The 17244-nt window shown below is 64.1% G+C and overlaps 1 protein-coding gene across 1 annotated transcript in view; it reads right to left on the bottom strand.

Moving 5' to 3' along the window:
- LOC133096690 (SCO-spondin-like) overlaps positions 1-17244 on the bottom strand; it is a 43610-nt gene that overhangs the window by 15975 nt on the left and 10391 nt on the right. The window contains 39 exon segments of the mRNA XM_061198289.1: positions 99-351; positions 686-846; positions 1188-1365; positions 1707-1852; positions 2207-2303; positions 2412-2534; positions 2637-2821; positions 3292-3330; positions 3483-3561; positions 3564-3605; positions 3660-3830; positions 4963-5106; positions 5407-5574; positions 7174-7200; positions 7203-7257; positions 8033-8088; positions 8593-8989; positions 9983-10228; positions 10337-10452; positions 10455-10492; positions 11065-11212; positions 11316-11449; positions 11451-11496; positions 11585-11724; positions 11834-11993; positions 12125-12341; positions 12344-12507; positions 13282-13461; positions 13913-14128; positions 14336-14569; positions 14776-14945; positions 15032-15122; positions 15227-15341; positions 15344-15387; positions 15734-15843; positions 15918-16045; positions 16166-16255; positions 16257-16366; positions 17010-17144. Coding sequence (XP_061054272.1) covers positions 99-351; positions 686-846; positions 1188-1365; positions 1707-1852; positions 2207-2303; positions 2412-2534; positions 2637-2821; positions 3292-3330; positions 3483-3561; positions 3564-3605; positions 3660-3830; positions 4963-5106; positions 5407-5574; positions 7174-7200; positions 7203-7257; positions 8033-8088; positions 8593-8989; positions 9983-10228; positions 10337-10452; positions 10455-10492; positions 11065-11212; positions 11316-11449; positions 11451-11496; positions 11585-11724; positions 11834-11993; positions 12125-12341; positions 12344-12507; positions 13282-13461; positions 13913-14128; positions 14336-14569; positions 14776-14945; positions 15032-15122; positions 15227-15341; positions 15344-15387; positions 15734-15843; positions 15918-16045; positions 16166-16255; positions 16257-16366; positions 17010-17144 — 5353 coding nt within the window.

Below are 17244 nucleotides of genomic sequence, written 5' to 3'. Positions count from 1 at the left end.
AGCACAGAGGCATGCTGAGCCCCCCGGTATGTGGGAGTCCACATCTGTCCACCTCTGGAGCCACCAAGCCCCAGCCCCATCCCGACGCTGGTACCCACCAGTTATGGCAGGAGTCCAGCCGGGCCACTGCTCCAGGTGCATAGAGCTGCCCGCGCAGCTGGCAGGGGCACTGACTCAGGGGCAGGCAGCTGGCGTCGTGCAGGAAGAGGGCAGGGGGACAGGCGCAGCCAGGGGTGCAGACGCTGGTGCACTCCACCCCAGGGCCCTGCGCCAGGCACAGCCGAGGGCGTGGGCCCCCCTCCGGGTGGCCCTGCTCAGCTGAGCGGAACACCATGTCGCCTGGGCACTGGGCTGGACGGGAAGACAGAGCGGGTCTCAGCAGGGGCAGGCGGGAAGGGCAGGGAGGTGGAGGGGCGGGGGGAACCTGCACGCAGGTGACAGGTGGCAGTCGGTCAGAGGGACTGAGAGTCGGATGAAGCCCCCTCCCTCAGGGCATAGCCCTGCCTGGTCCCCGGTGGCTGGGGGCAGGAGGAGACCCAGGAAATCGGGCAAAGTCTCTCTTAGCTCAAGGCATGGCCTGTCCTGGAGGCAGAGCTCGGTGCCAGGTAAAGGTAGGTGGCGAAAGGTCAAACCCCCAGGGGCCGGCGGGACGTGCCTGGTGGGAGGATGGGAGGGGACTCGGCACCTGTGCAGGGCTGCGTGTTGCAGTCCCTGGTCTGGCTGTGGGGTCCCTGGCACCCGGGGTCCCCAGGAGCTGAGGCAGAGCAGCTGTGCCCGCGTGTCTGGACGCCTCCATCGCAGGGCGCAGAGCAGGTGGACAAGGCGGCCCACAGAGCCCAGCCGCCGGGTACCGTCAGGAAGAGTGGAGTCCACCGTGAGGGACGCAGGAAAGAGGGGCCGAGCATGGCCGTGCGAGGGTCTGGAGCTGTGCGGGCTGGCGCCGTGCAGGGTCCTAACTGCAGCTTCGGCCCCACCAACATCCACTCCTCCAGCGAGGCCCCCAGCACTCCCTCAGGCCAGGCCCACCCTGTTCATCTCCTGCTGGGCTTCCTGGGGCTGTGACTGGGGGCCGGGAGAAGCTTCTGGACAATAGCTAGGCTTGCCCCCGCCCCTCCCGAAGGGTCATTCTCTTCAGCTGCTCCTCACCCCACCCGAGGGCCCCAGACACACCAGGGACAGAGGGGGCCACACCTGGGCACACAGCCGGGCTGCAGGGCTTCTCCTGGGTGGCCTCTCCTGGGCAGGACGTGTCCCCAGGGTTGGGGCAGAGCCAGGAATGGCTGCGCCAGCCTGGGCCCCCTCCAGGGACGAGGGAGCTCCGAGAGCAGGCGGACCGGGGACCCCAGGGTGTCCAGCCCAGCGCCTCTGCAGGGAAAAGGGCAGGACGCGGCTCGGGGGACCTCACTGAGCTCCGAGAAGCTGTGGGGGCGACGGAAGGGCTCAGGAGGATGAGTGTGGCCTCTGCCCCTCGGGGACCTCCACCGTCAGCCCAGATCTCCCTCTCGGAGCAGAGTCTTCCGCTGAATCTGGTTCACTGGGGCCCCACCTCTGTCTGTGGACCTGGCTGGCACCTCGACATGTCCACTACCCATCCTCACATTTTCTCCCAGATCAAAACTTCCAGAGCCTTCTAAACAACTGGCCTTCATTCAGCCTCAATGTGGAAACCCAAGAGTCCCCTCAGACACCCAGCCGCCCTTCTCCACCGGCCCCTCCTTCCTTCTCCTGCTGCAAGAGCCTGGCCCGGACCCCCCGTGGACCCACGCCTGCACCCCAACTCCCCTGCTCTGCCCGCTGCCCCGTCGCCCTGCGCACCAGTGAGACGCAGAGACCTCTGCTGGGACGGCTCTGCCTGAGGGGCCCCAGCAGCGGAAAGAGGACAGCAGTCCTGGCCCCTAAGAGCTTCTGACCGGCCCCCTCCAGCCCCCCCCACCATAGCCTCATGCCCACACCTTGCTCTCAGACACCCTGCGCCCCCCAGGCCAGCCTGGGTCCAGGCCCTCATCTCCTCCCCCCAAAAAGCTCCACACATCGAGGCCAGTTCCAGGGCCGCCTCCCGGATGGGGAGGCTTTGCTGACCGCCCAGGCAGAGTGACCAGCAGGCTCGACCCCACCCTTCTCAGGGCGGGGGTCTGGAGGAGGGAGGGGGAGGGGGGAGGGGAGCGTCCCCTGACCCAGGCCCTCCCCACTGGGCGGAGGCCCTGACCATCGGCTGCAGTCGTCCAGGAGGAAGGGCACCCTGGCTGCTTCGCCCAGCAGGCAACGAGAGTCCTGGAGGAGGAGCCCGGGGGGCAGCGGCATCCGGGGTCGGGGAGGAGGGCACTCAGCCCCGGGTAGGAAGGGGAGGCAGACGCCCCACACTCCCCCGAGGACTCTGCCCACAACACCCCTGCTTGCTGGGCCCGCCTCACCTTCCAGACAGTGTCCGCCGCAGCTTCTGTTGGCCTCAGGATCCAGGCAGGAAGGTGGGCACGGGGGCACCAGCCCCGTCTGGCACAGCTCAGCATTCGCACGCACACGGCCCAGCCTGCAGTCTGGGGGGGATGGGCACCCGGTAGGGTGGGCAGCGGGAGGCCGGCCCCACCCCTAAGGGGCTCCCCTCTTGGATGGCCCCGCCCCAGCCCAGCTCTCCTTACCTGTGCCACCTGTGCAGGGCTGCAAGCCGCAGGGTGCCCTCTCTTGGGAGGCCCCGCGGCAGGGGGCACCACCATCCTCGGGCGGGGGGTTCACACAGCTCCTCCGGTGACTCCGATGGCCTCCCCCACCAGAGACGCTGCAGGGCCCCCAGGCCTCCCACACGGCCCACGCCCCGGCCACTGTGGGGGACAGAAGAACGGAGGTGGACCACGTGAGCCCAAGGAGGTGCGACCGTGCTAGAGGGAGCAGGGCCAAGGGGCAGAGAGGAGCCTGGGCAGTGGCCAGCGGGGTGGCTTAGGGCACACCCGGGGACTCCACAGCTTCCCTTCCTGTCCCAGGAAACCTCCCCTAGGTGGCAGTGACCTGTGGAAAGATCTCTAGGGGCAAAGGCTCTGGTCCCTGGAAAGGGTCTAGGATGGCGGGAATCCTGGGGCAGGGCGCCCGCGGCAGCAGCAGATAGAAGGCCAGCTGTGGGGCGGAAGAGACCCCGGGTGGGAAACCCTGGATGGAAAGAGAGGCAGGGTGGGGGCCCCCACCTCAGATCCACAGAACGAAAGCGCTGCAGGGCCTCCGGCTCAGAGCCCAGGACCAGGGGCGCAGCCTGTTTACACCCTCGCTCTGAGGAGGGCCGGCCGCTGCTCCAGTTCCCACACTCAGGCAGGAAGAGGGCAGGGCTGGGGCTTCAGACAAGGCCTTCGAGAGGTGCGAGGCTGGGACGTCAGGTGGGGCTGTCCTCCTAGAGTCCTGGAGCCTGGACACGGGTCTCAGAGCAGAGCAGGGGCACTTCCCCGGAGTGGGTGTCTCACCTGGGGGGCTGGGGAGGCTTGGGAGGGGATGCCCGTTACCTGGGCAGGCAGCTGCCCCCAGGCAGGGGAGGCCGCCACAGCTCCCGGCGCTGGAAGGCGAGGCCCAGGCCACAGCTTGACTGCAGCTGCTCCAGCCAGACCCGGGCGCCAGCCCACAGTCCACTGCAAGGACGGGTGGGCCGGGTTCAGAGGGTGCCCCCCCAGCCCGGCACATACCACAGCCGTCCTCGTCCGAGCCGTCCTGGCAGTCGGGCTGCAGGTCACAGCGCCGCTCGGCTGGCAGACACTCCCTGCTGCCGCAGCTCAGCTGACTCTGCGAGCAGAGGCCTCTCGAGGCCGGCAGCCCAGGCAGGGCCGTGGTGGGCACCGGGAAGGGCACAGTGCTCGCTGCCCGTGCCAGGGGTGGGGGAGGGGAAGAGAGCCACACAAGTGATTCTGGCTGATAAACCGAGGATGATAAACCGAGCCCCTTCAACCCCAAGCCAAGCACAGAACAGAACTTGCTGACCGAGGCTCTGGCCTCTCCTTCCTCCTGATGCCTCCTGCACCCAGTGCAGGCTTCTCTCTACTATATGCAGGTGAGATCATGGGGTCTTTGGTCCACACACGATCTCACACAGTCTCTCTCTTTGACAACAGCTCTTGGAGGGTCCAGAGAGAAGCCAGAGTGTCTAGAAGAACATTTCACTCCCCCAGGTATCCCTTCCTGATGGGTACCCTCTGGAGTGCCCCTTCCTATGACTGGTTAATGCTTGATCTCTCTTCTCTTGATCGGAAGACTAGGCTTTGAGCACAGTGATCTACTTTTGATGGATGGATGGATGGATGGATGGATGAATGGATGGATAGATGAATGGATAGATGATAGTTGGGTGGATGACGGACGAATGGATATATGGATGGATGAATGGATGGATAGATGATGGTTGGGTGGATGATGGATGGATGGATATATGGATAGATGATGGTTGGGTAGATGATGGATGGATGGATGAATGGATGGATAGATGAATGAATGGATAGATGATAGTTGGGTGGATGATGGATGGATGGATATATGGATGGTTGAATGGATGGATAGATGATGGTTGGGTGGATGACGGATGGATGGATATATGGATGGATGAATGGATGGATAGATGATGGTTGGGTGGATGATAGATGGATGGATGAATGGATGGATAGATGAATGGATGGATAGATGATGAATGGGTGGATGATGGATGGACGGATAATGGATGGGTGATGGATAGGTAAATGAGTATCCTCAAAGGTCAGAGAGGTTTTATGAAACACCTATCCCATGCTCCCTCTTCACTATCCCCAAAGACACACACATTCCTGGCTATTTTTACCTACTCAGTTTCCTTCCACTCCCTGCTGCCTCTAGCCTCTCTCAGGACCTTCTCATATCTGTTAGAAATGGGGGCAGGGACTTCCTCAAACCTAAAGCGGTCTTGCCATTACCACCCACATGACACCAGACCCTCCGGAGAGCCCTGCAGGGCCAAAGGCTCACCACAGGACCTCTCATCGGAGCCGTCCAGACAGTCCTCTTCCGCATCACACAGCTGCTCCTGCTTCACACAGCCCAGCAGCTCACAGGGCGCCTGGCCTGGGCTGCACCGCACGGGCGGGAAGGGCCCCGGGGTAATGCTCTGTCCTGTGGGTATCACCACAGCCAGCTGATCGGGCATCGCACCCCCCCGCCCCATCCTCCCTCCTTCAGTCACCTCCCAGCAGCCCCCAACCTCCCTCCTGACATCTGGTGGGCCCTCACTTCCTGCCTCTCTTGAGATAATGGAAAAGTAGGGAACTGCATCAGGAGACTTGGGTCCTAGGCCTGGTCCTACCAGATCCCTGACCTCGAGCTGGGTGACCTGGAGCAAAGCAGTCAAGCTCCCAGGGCCTCTGTCTACCCCTCCACCCAGAAAGTTGTCTCTACAGGTAGAAGGCATCTTACCAGCAGGAGCCACAGGCGTCATCGGGTGTGGAGGGAGCACCGTCATGGCTGCCATTTCTGGTCTCAGGGCCTTGGCCTCAGGCTGGGAGGTAGGGGTAGTGGTCTCGGTCTGCACAGTTTCCCCAAGGCTTGGGTGAGATGTGGACGCAAGACTCACTGGCCCCTTGCCTGGGGGTGCAGGAGGGAGACGGGTGAGGCCCGTCAGCCCCCCTTCCCTGAGATGAGGCTGACGTGGGCCCTCCAGAGTGTCTCCCAGGCTTCGAGGTGGTGCAGGGTGAGGACAGCCCACACCCCACCTTCCGAGGGGCTTCAGATCAAAAAGGAAATGGGCCTCAGTAGTCCTAGGAGCACAAGAAGGGCTTTAACCGAAAGTAGAAGAAACGCTTAGTTGTTTTTTTTTTTAATTTTTATTTATTTATTTATTTTTGGCTGTGTTGGGTCTTTGTTTCTGTGCGAGGGCTTTCTCTAGTTGTGGCAAGCGGGGGCCACTCTTCATCGTGGTGCGCGGGCCTCTCACTGTCGCGGCCTCTCCCGTTGCGGAGCACAGGCTCCAGACGCGCAGGCTCAGTAGTTGTGGCTCACAGGCCTAGCCGCTCCGCGGCATGTGGGATCTTCCCAGACCAGGGCTCGAACCCGTGTCCCCTGCATTGGCAGGCAGATTCTTAACCACTGCGCCACCAGGGAAGCCCAAAACGCTTAGTTTTGAATGAGATTTGTACTCTCAAGAAGACACATGTGGCAGCTTCCGAGTCAAACTCACTATAATAAACTGAAACGTTTAAGGAGAAAAAGAACAGAGGACACAAATGGCAGCAGGAGGAGAAAACGCTACCAGAGACTCAGGATCTGCCCGTGGCTACAGTGGTGCTGAGAAATCGGTTGTGAGCCTCCTGGCAGCTACAGTGAAAAGGGGGTTGAGCCTCTCATTTGCTGACAAGAGATTCATGTTCAAAAGACAGCCTTTTTTCTAGAACCAGGCTTAGAATGAGATTAGACTTCGTCACGTGAGTCTGCATGTTGCAGACCCGAGTGATGGTACAAGTTGCTTCATCTGCTTTTCACAAAAGACACAGAAACACGGGCTGGCCAGGCTCCAGGATAGCTCTCCTCAGAACTTTCGGGAAGGGACCATACGGGTCGTCTATAAGTGCTCCTGGTCTCACAGAGGGGGAAACTGAGGCCCAGGCAGGTGGTGAGACAGGCCGAACATGTCCCAAGAGAGAAGGTCAGGCCAGGACACACCCAGCTGCCCTGACAGCTCCACCAACCCACCTCTCTCTGAAGATGGCTGTCCTGGGCTCCCGTGCAGGTGAAGGACCAGGTGGCCATGAGCGGGGGGGCTGGCACACAGCCACAGGGAGCCCCTTCCTTGTCCTATTCAGGACCGTGCTAACTTGGTGACCCTGGCTTCCCTGTGCAAACACTCCAGAAAGGGGTGCCTGACCAGGCAAATGGGCGAGCGGAGGGAGTGCCAGGCGGCATCCCACAGCCCGGCCAGGGCTCTGGGGGAAGCAGCCACCCTGCAGGGCACAGGCTCAGCCCTGGGGACCAGCCAGGGGCCTCGTACCGTCGAGTCCAGGATGGTGGGCAGGGACAGGACCCGGCCAAGGCATCCACGGTGACCACGTCTCCCTTCCCAAGCCCACCCTGCTCAGTCAGGGGACGAGAGAGGTCAGAAGACTGAACTCTGAAGAGTAACAGCCCCTTGCTCTGAAAGAACAGGCGGGCTGGGGGGCTGGGAAGGGGGCCTGGAGTTTGGGCACATACCTGTGGGGGGCACGGGTGATCCCTGCTGGAACGCCAGCGTTCAGCCTCTGCCTCTGCCAGCCCCTGCGGAGGGAGAGGGCTCAGCTTGCCTGCACAGCAATAGCCCCCAGGGCTGCCCAGCCCGGTGTCCCGGCATCAGCCTCTCATTCCCATGGGGATGCACTGGGTCCCACAGCCCCGCCCCCCGCCCCGCAGGGCAGAGCCGGGTGTGGAGCCTCATTCCTCTGTAACACCTCAAGGCTCCGCACCCCCAGGCGCCAGGAGTTCAGGAGCTGTTCTCACTGCCCCCTGAGGGGATCCACTCGGCTCTCTCCCCCAAACCCCCGTCACTCCCCCCTCCAGCACCCACGCAAGCCCTGAGTGCGGTGGTCACCCTCCCCTCTAGGGTCCCAACCGGGCTGTTCTCCAGTGGGAGAGTGCCCACCCTCGTCTCTTTGTTACAGACGCCCCCTCACCCCCCATCCTTCAAGCCTCGTCCAGGAAGCCTCTGGGGACTCTGGGCTCAGGGTGGCTCTGAGCACCTGATGCCCTGGTGCCTGCCCTGTGGGCATAACCTCACTACCGGGCGCGGGCCTCTCCTGTCTCCCAAACTCCTCCAGGCCAGGCATCTGCCCTGTGCTCCTGCCCCTCTGGCCATCCCTTTGGCCCCCAGCCCAGCAACAGGCTGGCCCCAGGAGGCTCAGCGCCGAAGGCCTGACCCAGAAAGTAGCAGCAGGGACGCACAGGGAGGCAACACTGGCTGACCGTGAAGAGAGGGAGATGCAGGGCTGCTGGGACGCCGAGGCCAGCTCCCCAGGCCCTGCACCCCCCCCGCTGGGCCAGAGTCTCCGCACTCACCTCCCTGGGCTGGGGGGGGGGCGGGCAGCTGCCCAGGCTGGGTGGAGGAGAGGGCCGGGGTCCAGGCTGTGGACGGGACTCTGAGAGGAAAAATAACCAAGGGGACTCCAGGGGCTCTCCCAGCTTCAGAGCCCCATCCGGGCAGGGGGTCATCTCTGGGTGGGTCTGGGGCGGGGAACCTGGGCGGGCACTGCGCGCTAAGCCTAGGCAAGGGGATGCTCTCCACAGTGGTCCTAAAGGTGAGAATCCCCTGGAAGGCTTGTTAACCAGATGGCTGGGGCCCACCCCACAGTGTCTGCCTCAGGAGGTTCAGGCTGGGACCTGAGACTCTGCACTGCTACCACCTTCCAGGTGATGCTGATGCTGCGGCTTCAGGGGCCACACTTTGAGAACCACTGACCTCCAGACTCTAGGACAGGGGCATAGATGCCGAGAACCCCACAGCGGGAAGGGCCCTCCGAAGGCACCCGTCTGCAGCAGGTCAGCACAACGGGCCCACGGGCACTTTGCCGGTGAAGGCGACGCAGGTACCTCCCACAAGGCTGACCCTACGAGGCTAAGCGGGGCAGCCGGGTGCCCCACGCCTGCCAGTGCCTGCGGGCGGGGGCAGACAGCCCTCCTCATCGGAGCCGGCCTCACAGCCTTCCACACCAGCGCACGGGGCCCCCCTCAGGGCACACTCGCCACTGGCACAGCGGTGCCCAACCCCCGGGCATGGGGGCGCTGCCGGTGGGGACACGGGTGCAGGGGGATGGCTGAGGGGTCCTGCCCGTCCCTCCTGCCCGCTCCCGCCCCCAGCCCAGCCTGTACCTGGCTCACAGCCCAGCAGCTCCGGCACGGGGATGCCATGGTTGGCCTCCCCGTGGGGGGCGGCGCTGAGGTGCACATCGAGGGGCCACACCCAGATGTACCACGCCTGCACCATCCAGCCAAACGTCCACATTGCGGGGGCCACGTCATCCCAGTTCCCAGGAAAAAGCTGTGGGCACAGGGGTCCCTGTTCACCGAGGCTCGAGCTGGCCTTCCGCTCAGGCTGCCACCGTGACCCTTCCCAGTGCCCCCCTTGCCCATCCCCCAACCTTCATGGCATGGACCCAGCCTTCCCAGAGCTCATGCTCTCCTGGCATAAGCCATCCAGGTCCCTCAAGGTTGAGGGGCTCTGGTCCTGGTTTCCTGAGGGCCACGCCAGTGCCCAGACACGGCAGGTGCTCCTCAAGCGTTTAAGAGCGAACATACTGTCTCCCTGGGGAGGAAGCAAACCCCACGAGGCCAGGGCCGTGCCCAGGCTGCTCTCCACGGGCCGTGAGGCCTTCAATGAACTTGATGTCACCCCAACCCCCTCCCTCCACGGTAGAGCTTCCCCCACCTGCCCCGCGTCTGAGCCACTTCGCTTGTTTCTGACGCCCCTTCGACAGTGGTCCCCAAGCCCTCTGCTCCATGGAACACTGTCCCTGCTACTAACAGGTGTTGGACAAGCCTCTAAAACAGGAAATGTCCTTCTGGATACTAGAAGCCCCTCAGGGACAAAGACTTTGCATCCCACAAAGGGGCATCTCTGGATGGAAGCGGTCCTCCAGGCTAGAGCCTAGCCCCCACTCGCCACGTAACTTGTGCAGTGAACCACCTGTACAACTGTGCATGCGGGCTCTCTCCTAACCTCAGCAGCCTACGGGTGCACTTTTAAGATATGGAATCTGGACCCAAAGGCACATCAGTTTCTGAGCCTTTGTATCTTCCTGTTTTATTTATAATTCATTTCCCAAGTAAAGATGCTCTTGAAAAGTCCAATTTTGTCATGGTTGCTCTTAGGGGGAACAGGGAAGGAACCAGATCTGGCCCAGCAGAACCAGAGAAAAGAAAGCGCCCTCAAGGGTTGACCTCACAGGGGAGGCAAAACCCCAAAAAGGTCAGAGGAGGCGGGCAGAGATTGAGGCCCGGGCTTAGGAGAGCAGAGACAAGCGCTCTTCCCCACCAGCCCCACCCCAGAGGGCCCCTTCCTTCCCCAGCATCCAGGACCCAGGCTCCCACCACCCTGAGGCTGGGGTAGCCGGTGCCCCCCTGACTCGGTGCTGCGACCTGTGGCTCTCTCTGAGTCCTCGCCATCCTCCTCCCCTTGGGGCTCCTCTGCCACCCCGCAGACCCACTCACCAGGCAGGACACAGTGGCAACATGACTCTCCCACTCCCTCCACCAGAACCCTGCGGGCACAAGAGTCAGGCTAGACGTGCTGAACTGGCCACCTGCCTGGCCCGACCCGCAACCCTGGCCTCTACACAGCTCACCCCGCCCCCGCTGCCCTGGCCCCAGGGCCCCTGTTCCCCCTCACCTGGGGGCAGCTGCCCAGCGGGCAGTAGAGGGAGCAGCGTGACGTGCTGTCGTGCAGACACCAGCAGACCCTGCAGGGGCCCTCTCGCCAGCGATCCCCCACTCGGCGGACCCGGCGTGCTGCTCACAGCCCTCACGGGGCCTCGTCTGGCACCTGGCGAGGGAGGGCCGCCCCACACCTGGTGAGGGCCACCCCATTCTGGTTTGCCCGGAGTGAGGGGTTTCCCAGGACTCAGGACTTTCAGTGATAGAACCTGGAAAGTCCTGGGACAACGGGGACACTTGGTCACCCCATCACCCCGACCCCACCCCGAACCCGAGACACTGCAGCTGGCCCAAGAGAGGGGTATGGAAGCAAGCTGTGCCAGCGGAGCGGTCCCAGAGGGGGCTGGACAGGCAGATATGGCTACTCCCCCTACAAGCCTCACTCCAGGTACCTCCAGAGGCACGAGGTGCAAACCAGAGGGCCCATACCCATCCCTGGACTTGTGGGCCCCCTACATCCCCTTTTTGGACCTCCAGGGCATAAAACTGATGCAGGAGAAGGCCAGGGATCCCCAAAGATGCACTGGGAGTCCTGGTGTTTAGACTAATAGGGGCACAGAGTGCGGGGGTCCTTATCTGGGGTCCATGGGGCCCGTGGAAGCACCCTGAGCACAGGCGGCTTCCCAAGTGGGAGCTGGAGGTGAGGTCAAGGTCCCCACAGGTCCCTGGCGGGTGCAGTAGCTGCGGGCCTTGCGGTGGATGCCCCGGCACTGGCGACCTTGGCCAGCGAGGCGGGCATTGTTGGCGCTCTGGAAGGACCACTGAATGCTCCGGCTCCCACAGGGGCCCAGGCACTCGGCCCAGGGGGACCAGGATGACCAGCCACAGTTCACTGAGGGAGGGCCAAGAGGCAAGGCCGCAGCAGGGCTGGGTGCCCCGCCGGCTGGTCTGGGAGGAGACCAGAGACCCCTCAGGAAGGGCCGGGGGGGCCTCACCAGCACAGTCTGGGTTGGCCCGGCAGCGCCGGGGCCGTCCATCTTGGCAGATGCAGAGCCGGCAGTCGGCCTCGATGCGCTGCCCGCACCAGCAGTGGGTGCCGTCCACCAGGCAGGGGCGCTGCCACGGCCACACAGCGCCCCTCGTCACCCAGCACCTGCCCTGTGGGGCACCAGCAGCCTAGGGAAGGCCCAGGGTGAGGCTTCTCTGCGGAGAGCTCGGTCCCGGCAGACATGCCCGCCGTACCCCAGGCCCAGAGCCCCCTTGCCTGGGCTGCTGCAGGGCCGGTCAGGGGGGCACTCGGCCTGACCAGAGATGTCATCACAGGTCAAAGGGCAAGGGGCACAGGGATGGAACACCAGCTCCCCGGAGCAGGTGACATTGGGGCAGCCGTCCTGAGGGCAGGGTCTTGAGACGAAGCCGAACCAGAGGTCATCGAGGGTGGGTCCCCTTCAGGGACAAGCCGCCCGCCAGCAGCCCCTCCACACTTCACCCACCGTGCCCTCCTCCCGCCCACTCACTGGTCTGGCGGGTGCTGGGAGGGTCCCCAGGCAGCACGGCACAGGTCTGGCCGCCGTTCCGGGGTGGGCGGCACTGCCGCTGCCGGGTCCTGGTGCCCCTGCATGGCTCAGAGCACGGGGACCAGGGACACCAGGAGGTCCATTCACCGTCCACGGTGAGGAGGAAGGGCCGACCAGTGGGGAGGCGGGCCGTGAGGTTGGGCCGGGGACCAGTGCCTTCCTCCCTCCGGCTCTCTGTAGGCCCCGCCCACCCCACTGGCCTCCTGGTGCCCAGGACCCCTCCCCTGGGCAGGCGGCCGTGAAGCAGGCCTGAGTCTGGGGCTCGAGGCCCGGGCAGTGCCGCAGCACCGGGAGACTGGGCGGGGAGCAGCGGCGACTGCAGCCCTGCACCCCGGGCCCACACGTCTGGCTGCACAGCGCCCATGGGCTCCAGGGGCCCCAGGCCTCACAGCCCTGCCCTTCCCGGGAGGGCCCTGCCTCCCCCGCCAATTCAGTCAGGCTGCCCATCGCACACCTGGGGAGGGAATGGGGTCAGGGCGACTTCCGCTTTGGGGGCACCACCTGCTCCCCACCCTCACCAGCTGGAAACCGAGGCAGAGGCCATCCGGGTAGGAGTATCCTGGGCAGGGAAGCCCTGTTCTGTTGGGGCCTCCTGGGACTGGCTGCCCCTCTGAGGGGAAGAGGAGAGAAAACAGTTAGGTGGGGGTGAGAGCCACCTCCCAGGCCCCCGCCAGCCTTGGCCTCCTTCAGGGGAACAGTGTGCCTACCACAGCCCAGCTCATCCTCGCCCTGGCGACAGTCGGGGAGCCCATCGCAGAGCCGCTCAGGGTTCAGGCACAGCTGGGGAGCCAAACCACAGGGGAAGAGGCTGCCGCAGGGGGGCAGGAGCCTGCAGAGGAGGGCGGGGAGCCGAAGGCATGGGCTGGGGGTATGAGGCAAAACCCTCAGGGGACACAGCCTGGCTCAGACACCTTTGTGAGGGGTCCAGGAGAGGCAGGCCATAGGGGAGGAGATGGGGCCTGTGGACAGCGCCCAGCTGCCACCAGGTGGCCAGGCCGTGAAGGTCTGACTTGAGGGGACACAGAGGGGACCCCCAGGCCTGGTAGGGAGAAGCTGGGGGGAGCCCCCCCCAAACTGACCCCCCCCCCCTGCGGCAGAGCCACTCACTGCCCACCCTCTAATGCATCCAGCCCAAATGTGGGCAAAGACAAAAGCCCTTTCTTCTCTCCCCCGGGCTGGGCGGGCGGGCAAAAGTTTTCAAAGAGAGTTTCCAGGAAAAGATTCAAGGAGGACAAAACTCGCTCAGACTCGGCGGCCCCCAGACCTAAGTCGCTCTCTAGCGAGCGCCACCCCGAACCGCAGGGGGCGGAGGTCCGTCGGGTGGGGGCGGGAGGAGAGGGCGCCCCGCCCGCTAGGCGCGTAGCCGCGCCGGCGGGGCTCTCACCGCAGGCGCCGGGGTCCCCGTCCGAGCCGTCGCACAGCTGCGCGGGGGCCACACAGAGCGGGCCGCGGGCGCAGGGCGGGAGGTGCGGCGCGCAGGGCCGGTCGCAGCCGCTCTCGTCGCCGCCGTCGGCGCAGTCCTCCTCGCCGCCGCTCGCGAAGTCGAAGGGGCCGCAGGGCGGCGCTGCGGGGGCTTCCGCGCTCCACCCCGGCGGGGCGCCCGGGGAGGCCTGCAGGCCGCCGGGCCCTTCCACCGCCTCCGGCTCCGTTCCCCCTCCAGGCCCTTCCGGCCCCCCTACCTGCGCCCGGCCCTCCCCAAGTCCAGCCGCTCCCGCTTTTTGCTGCCCTATTGGTTTTCCAAAAGCTCTCCCGCAGCATCCAAGAATTCCCGTTAGACGCCAGTCGGTTTAGAGGGGGGCCTTGAACTTCTGGGAATAAAGTTTGGACTCTTTCAGTCCCCCTCAAACGCCCTTCACTTCCTTCATTCCGGTGTCTCCAGGAGGCTGAGTCTGGGCCCTGCTCCTTCCCACCCCCAGCATCTGCCCCAAGGCCTCCCTCTGAGGCACTGTCCCCTCCCTTCCAGGCCTCCAGACCCCATTTTCTCACCCCCTTCCCTCCAGGAGACTCACCGGGGCTGACGCTCACCTGGGGAGTAGGTGCAGTCTCCCTGGAGACAGCGGCGGGGCCAGGCAAGGTACCAGCCGGGGGAGTGGGCAGAGAGGGGAGGGGGCAGTGCCCAGGCCCCTCGTCGGCTCCATCTGGGCAGTCTCAGATTCCATCACACAGGTGGATGGTCCCCACGCAGGCACCATCGACGCACGACACCTCCCCAGGGGCGCAGTTCACTTGCCCTGTAGCCAGAGAAAGGCGCTGGTCCCGGGGCACTGCCCCTTCTCCTCACTGTTTGGGGTGCCCTCATTCACACACCCACAGGTGCCCACTGCTCAGCCGGAAGCTGGATTGGTGAAGGAGGGGAGGCAGGCAGGTGGGGACCCACAAGATGGGTCTCTCGGAAGGGGACGCCTGGTGGGCTGGAGTCCTGGGTAGGGACCGCTAACCCCGACAGGACTCCTCGTCAGCAGCGTCCGGAAAGTCAGGGTGCCCATTGCAGAGCAGGGCGGGGGGCAGGCAGCGCCCGTCAGCGCAGGCCAGTGAGTCCTGGGGGCACGGGCAGCCCTGCTCATCCGTCCCGTCTCCACAGTCATCCTGCCCATCACAGATCAGGGCCAGGGGCAGGCAGTGGCCGGAGCTGCAAGACATCTGCCCCTCCCCACGGCCTGGGGTGGCACAGCCTGGTGTGGGGAGGGCAGGCAGGCTGAGGACACCGACCAAGGGTCCCAGAGAAGCCCCCAAAGCCAGAAACCAGAACAGCCCTGCCCACAAGTCGCAGCTGCTGCTAACAAGAGCAGCAGCTTAGGAAGCCGCCCTAGGACGCATGCTTCCGTTACACTTTCAAGGACTAATCCACCACTCGGCCACTGCCACCCGGGACACTCACCCTCCTTGTCTGAGCCATCGCCACGGTCATCCTGGTAGTCACAAAGCCACCCGTGGGGCACACAGTGCCCGCTCTCCTGGCATGGGGCCTCTCCCTCCGCACCACCAGGCACCGGCCCCTCACCGCGGCTACCGTCATCCCCACAAAGCCACTGACTTTCCTGGCACGTGCTGAGGACACAGTGTCCTGGGATCAGCTGCAGCACTGGGCTCAGCCAGCCCAGGGCACAGGGCTCCCCCCGAGGCCCGCCACTCACCAGTTGCCACAGTCTCTCTGCAGTACGGTGCCCGGGGGGAAGAAGCTGCCTCGCCACTCGCAGGGGCAGGGAGCCGGCTCGAGGCAGACTCCTGAGATCACAGAGGGCAGGGCTCTGGCAAAAGGGGCGCGGCAGCCCTCTGTGCCAGCCCTGTCACCATGGCCTTGTGGGCCCCTCCCCTCTGCCCACTCTGACCCTACACGCAGTGCAGCAGAGTCCCCTCAGGACAGAAGCAGCCCTCCACACGGGCAACAGCCTGGCAGTGCCACCCAGGCTCAGGACCGTGGTCATGGCAGGTGGGGGGGGACGCATGGGGCCACAGGCCTCATACCCCTGGCCCCCTTCACACTGCAGAGCTGGGTGGAGAGGAGAGAGGCTTGGGTCCCTGAGGTGCAAGGGCACCAGGATGCAACAGCAGCAGGCGAGCCAGCCTGAGGCGACACTCAGGGAGGGCACGGGGGTGCGTGGCGTAGACTCTTGCCGAGCCCCTCCCAAGGCTATTTGCAACGTGCACGCTCCACAGAGCCGCAATTTCATCATGTCTGGTTCATCTAGGAAAGTGTCTAGCGCACAGTAAGCACTCCACACGTATTTGCCCTTGAATGAATGAATGGCTGGCTCTCAGGCTAGGAGAAGTATCCTTGAAGGAGCTGAACGTGTGGTGGGATTGGGCATCGGGGACCAAGGGCGGGGCACACTCACGGCAGAGCTCCTGGCTGCGCCAGTGCATGTGGGTCCCGGCCCGGGAACATTCGTCTGCGTAAGTGGCGATGGCCGGACAGAGACACTCACAGTCGCCCCCTGAATCACATCTGAGGGAGGGAGCGCTCGGGCCCAGCGCCCGCCACCTCCACGCCCTGCCCTTCCCCAGGCCTGCTCCTCTCACCCGCGGATGTCATGCACACACCACTCGCAGTGCTGCTCTGGGGGCACCTCCGCATGGCACCGGGCGAAGAGCGGCTGCAGCATCACCCCGCAGCGGGCGCGGGCCCAGCCGGCCCAGTGGGCGTTCACCTGCGGGCACACCCCGGTGGACCAGCCAGACTCCTCCGCAGCACCCAGCCTCTCGAAGCCCCCCACCCCGGGTTTCCGCAGCTGCCCCTCCTCCCTTCCCCCTTTCCTGCCCAGCCTCACGGCGCAGGGGGGCGGCAGGTCCCGTGGCTCGGGGCAGAGAGGATTGAGGCACCAGGAGTGGGCGGCCAGTTCAGCCGTGGGCTCCAGGCAGGGTTCCCCGGCGGTTCCAAAGGTCATTGCTGGCGTCTCCATCAAAGTCTCCACACAGCCCAGCCACCCGGCCGCGGAACTCGGGGGACAGCTGCACCAGGACCCGGGTGCCTGGACGGAGAGGGCAGCAGGGGGAAGGACTGTGGAGACAGGATGCCGGAGGCCTTCTTTAGAGCAGGGGGCGGGGAGAAGACCTAGGCGCCTATTATGTGGGCCTGCTTGACCTTCCCAGGTAAGTACCACCACCCACCAGGGGGCGCTGGCTCCCTCTTTCGGGGGTGATGATTGGTGGGGATAGAAGAGACCTACATTTGGGCGGCTAAGGGCAAGAAGTGAGAGCCTACTTTCCTAACTAAACCCAGGTTGTGGGGGGGGTAGGGAAGTTCTCCAAAGGGCAGGATTCCAGACTCCAGGACGGCCTGTGACACCCACCAGCCCCAGAGGCCTCAGTGCAGGCGACTTTTTCCCACAATGGGGGTTATTTTGATTTCCTTTGATTTCTCAGTAACGGTTATTTCTAAATCGCCAACTGCTTGGGTTTGGGTGGTGGGATGTTAGGAAATTTATTTTTATTTCTTCTCTCTAAAACTTGGTATTTTTAAACTGTTTCTTTGGTGAGGAGGTATTGCTTTCATAATGAAGAAAAATATAATTATGAAAACATAATTTGGAGACTCTGACCACACCTGAGAAGGAGGAAGAGTTTGTGGGGAGTTTCGGGGTGTGGGTCAGATGGCTGGGGGCGGGGGCTGACCTCCATCCCAGAGCAGGGTGAGACCCAGGCAGGTGGTGAGAAGCAGGAAGAGGCCTGCACGGCGCAGGCTCAGGCCGGAGCCCGTGTAGACCTTGGGGGGCGTTACACTCACCCCATTCACTGTCACTGCCTGGTCTGTGGAGGGAGAGAGACATTCAGGCTCAGCCTTGGGATAAAGGGGCTCTAAGATCCCCACGAGGCCCTCCTAGCCTCCCCTCCAACCTTTCCTTTGCTT

Source organism: Eubalaena glacialis, chromosome 8, assembly GCF_028564815.1.
Source record: "Eubalaena glacialis isolate mEubGla1 chromosome 8, mEubGla1.1.hap2.+ XY, whole genome shotgun sequence".
Lineage (NCBI taxonomy): Eukaryota > Metazoa > Chordata > Mammalia > Artiodactyla > Balaenidae > Eubalaena > Eubalaena glacialis.
This window is presented reverse-complemented; position numbering and strand designations above follow the sequence as displayed.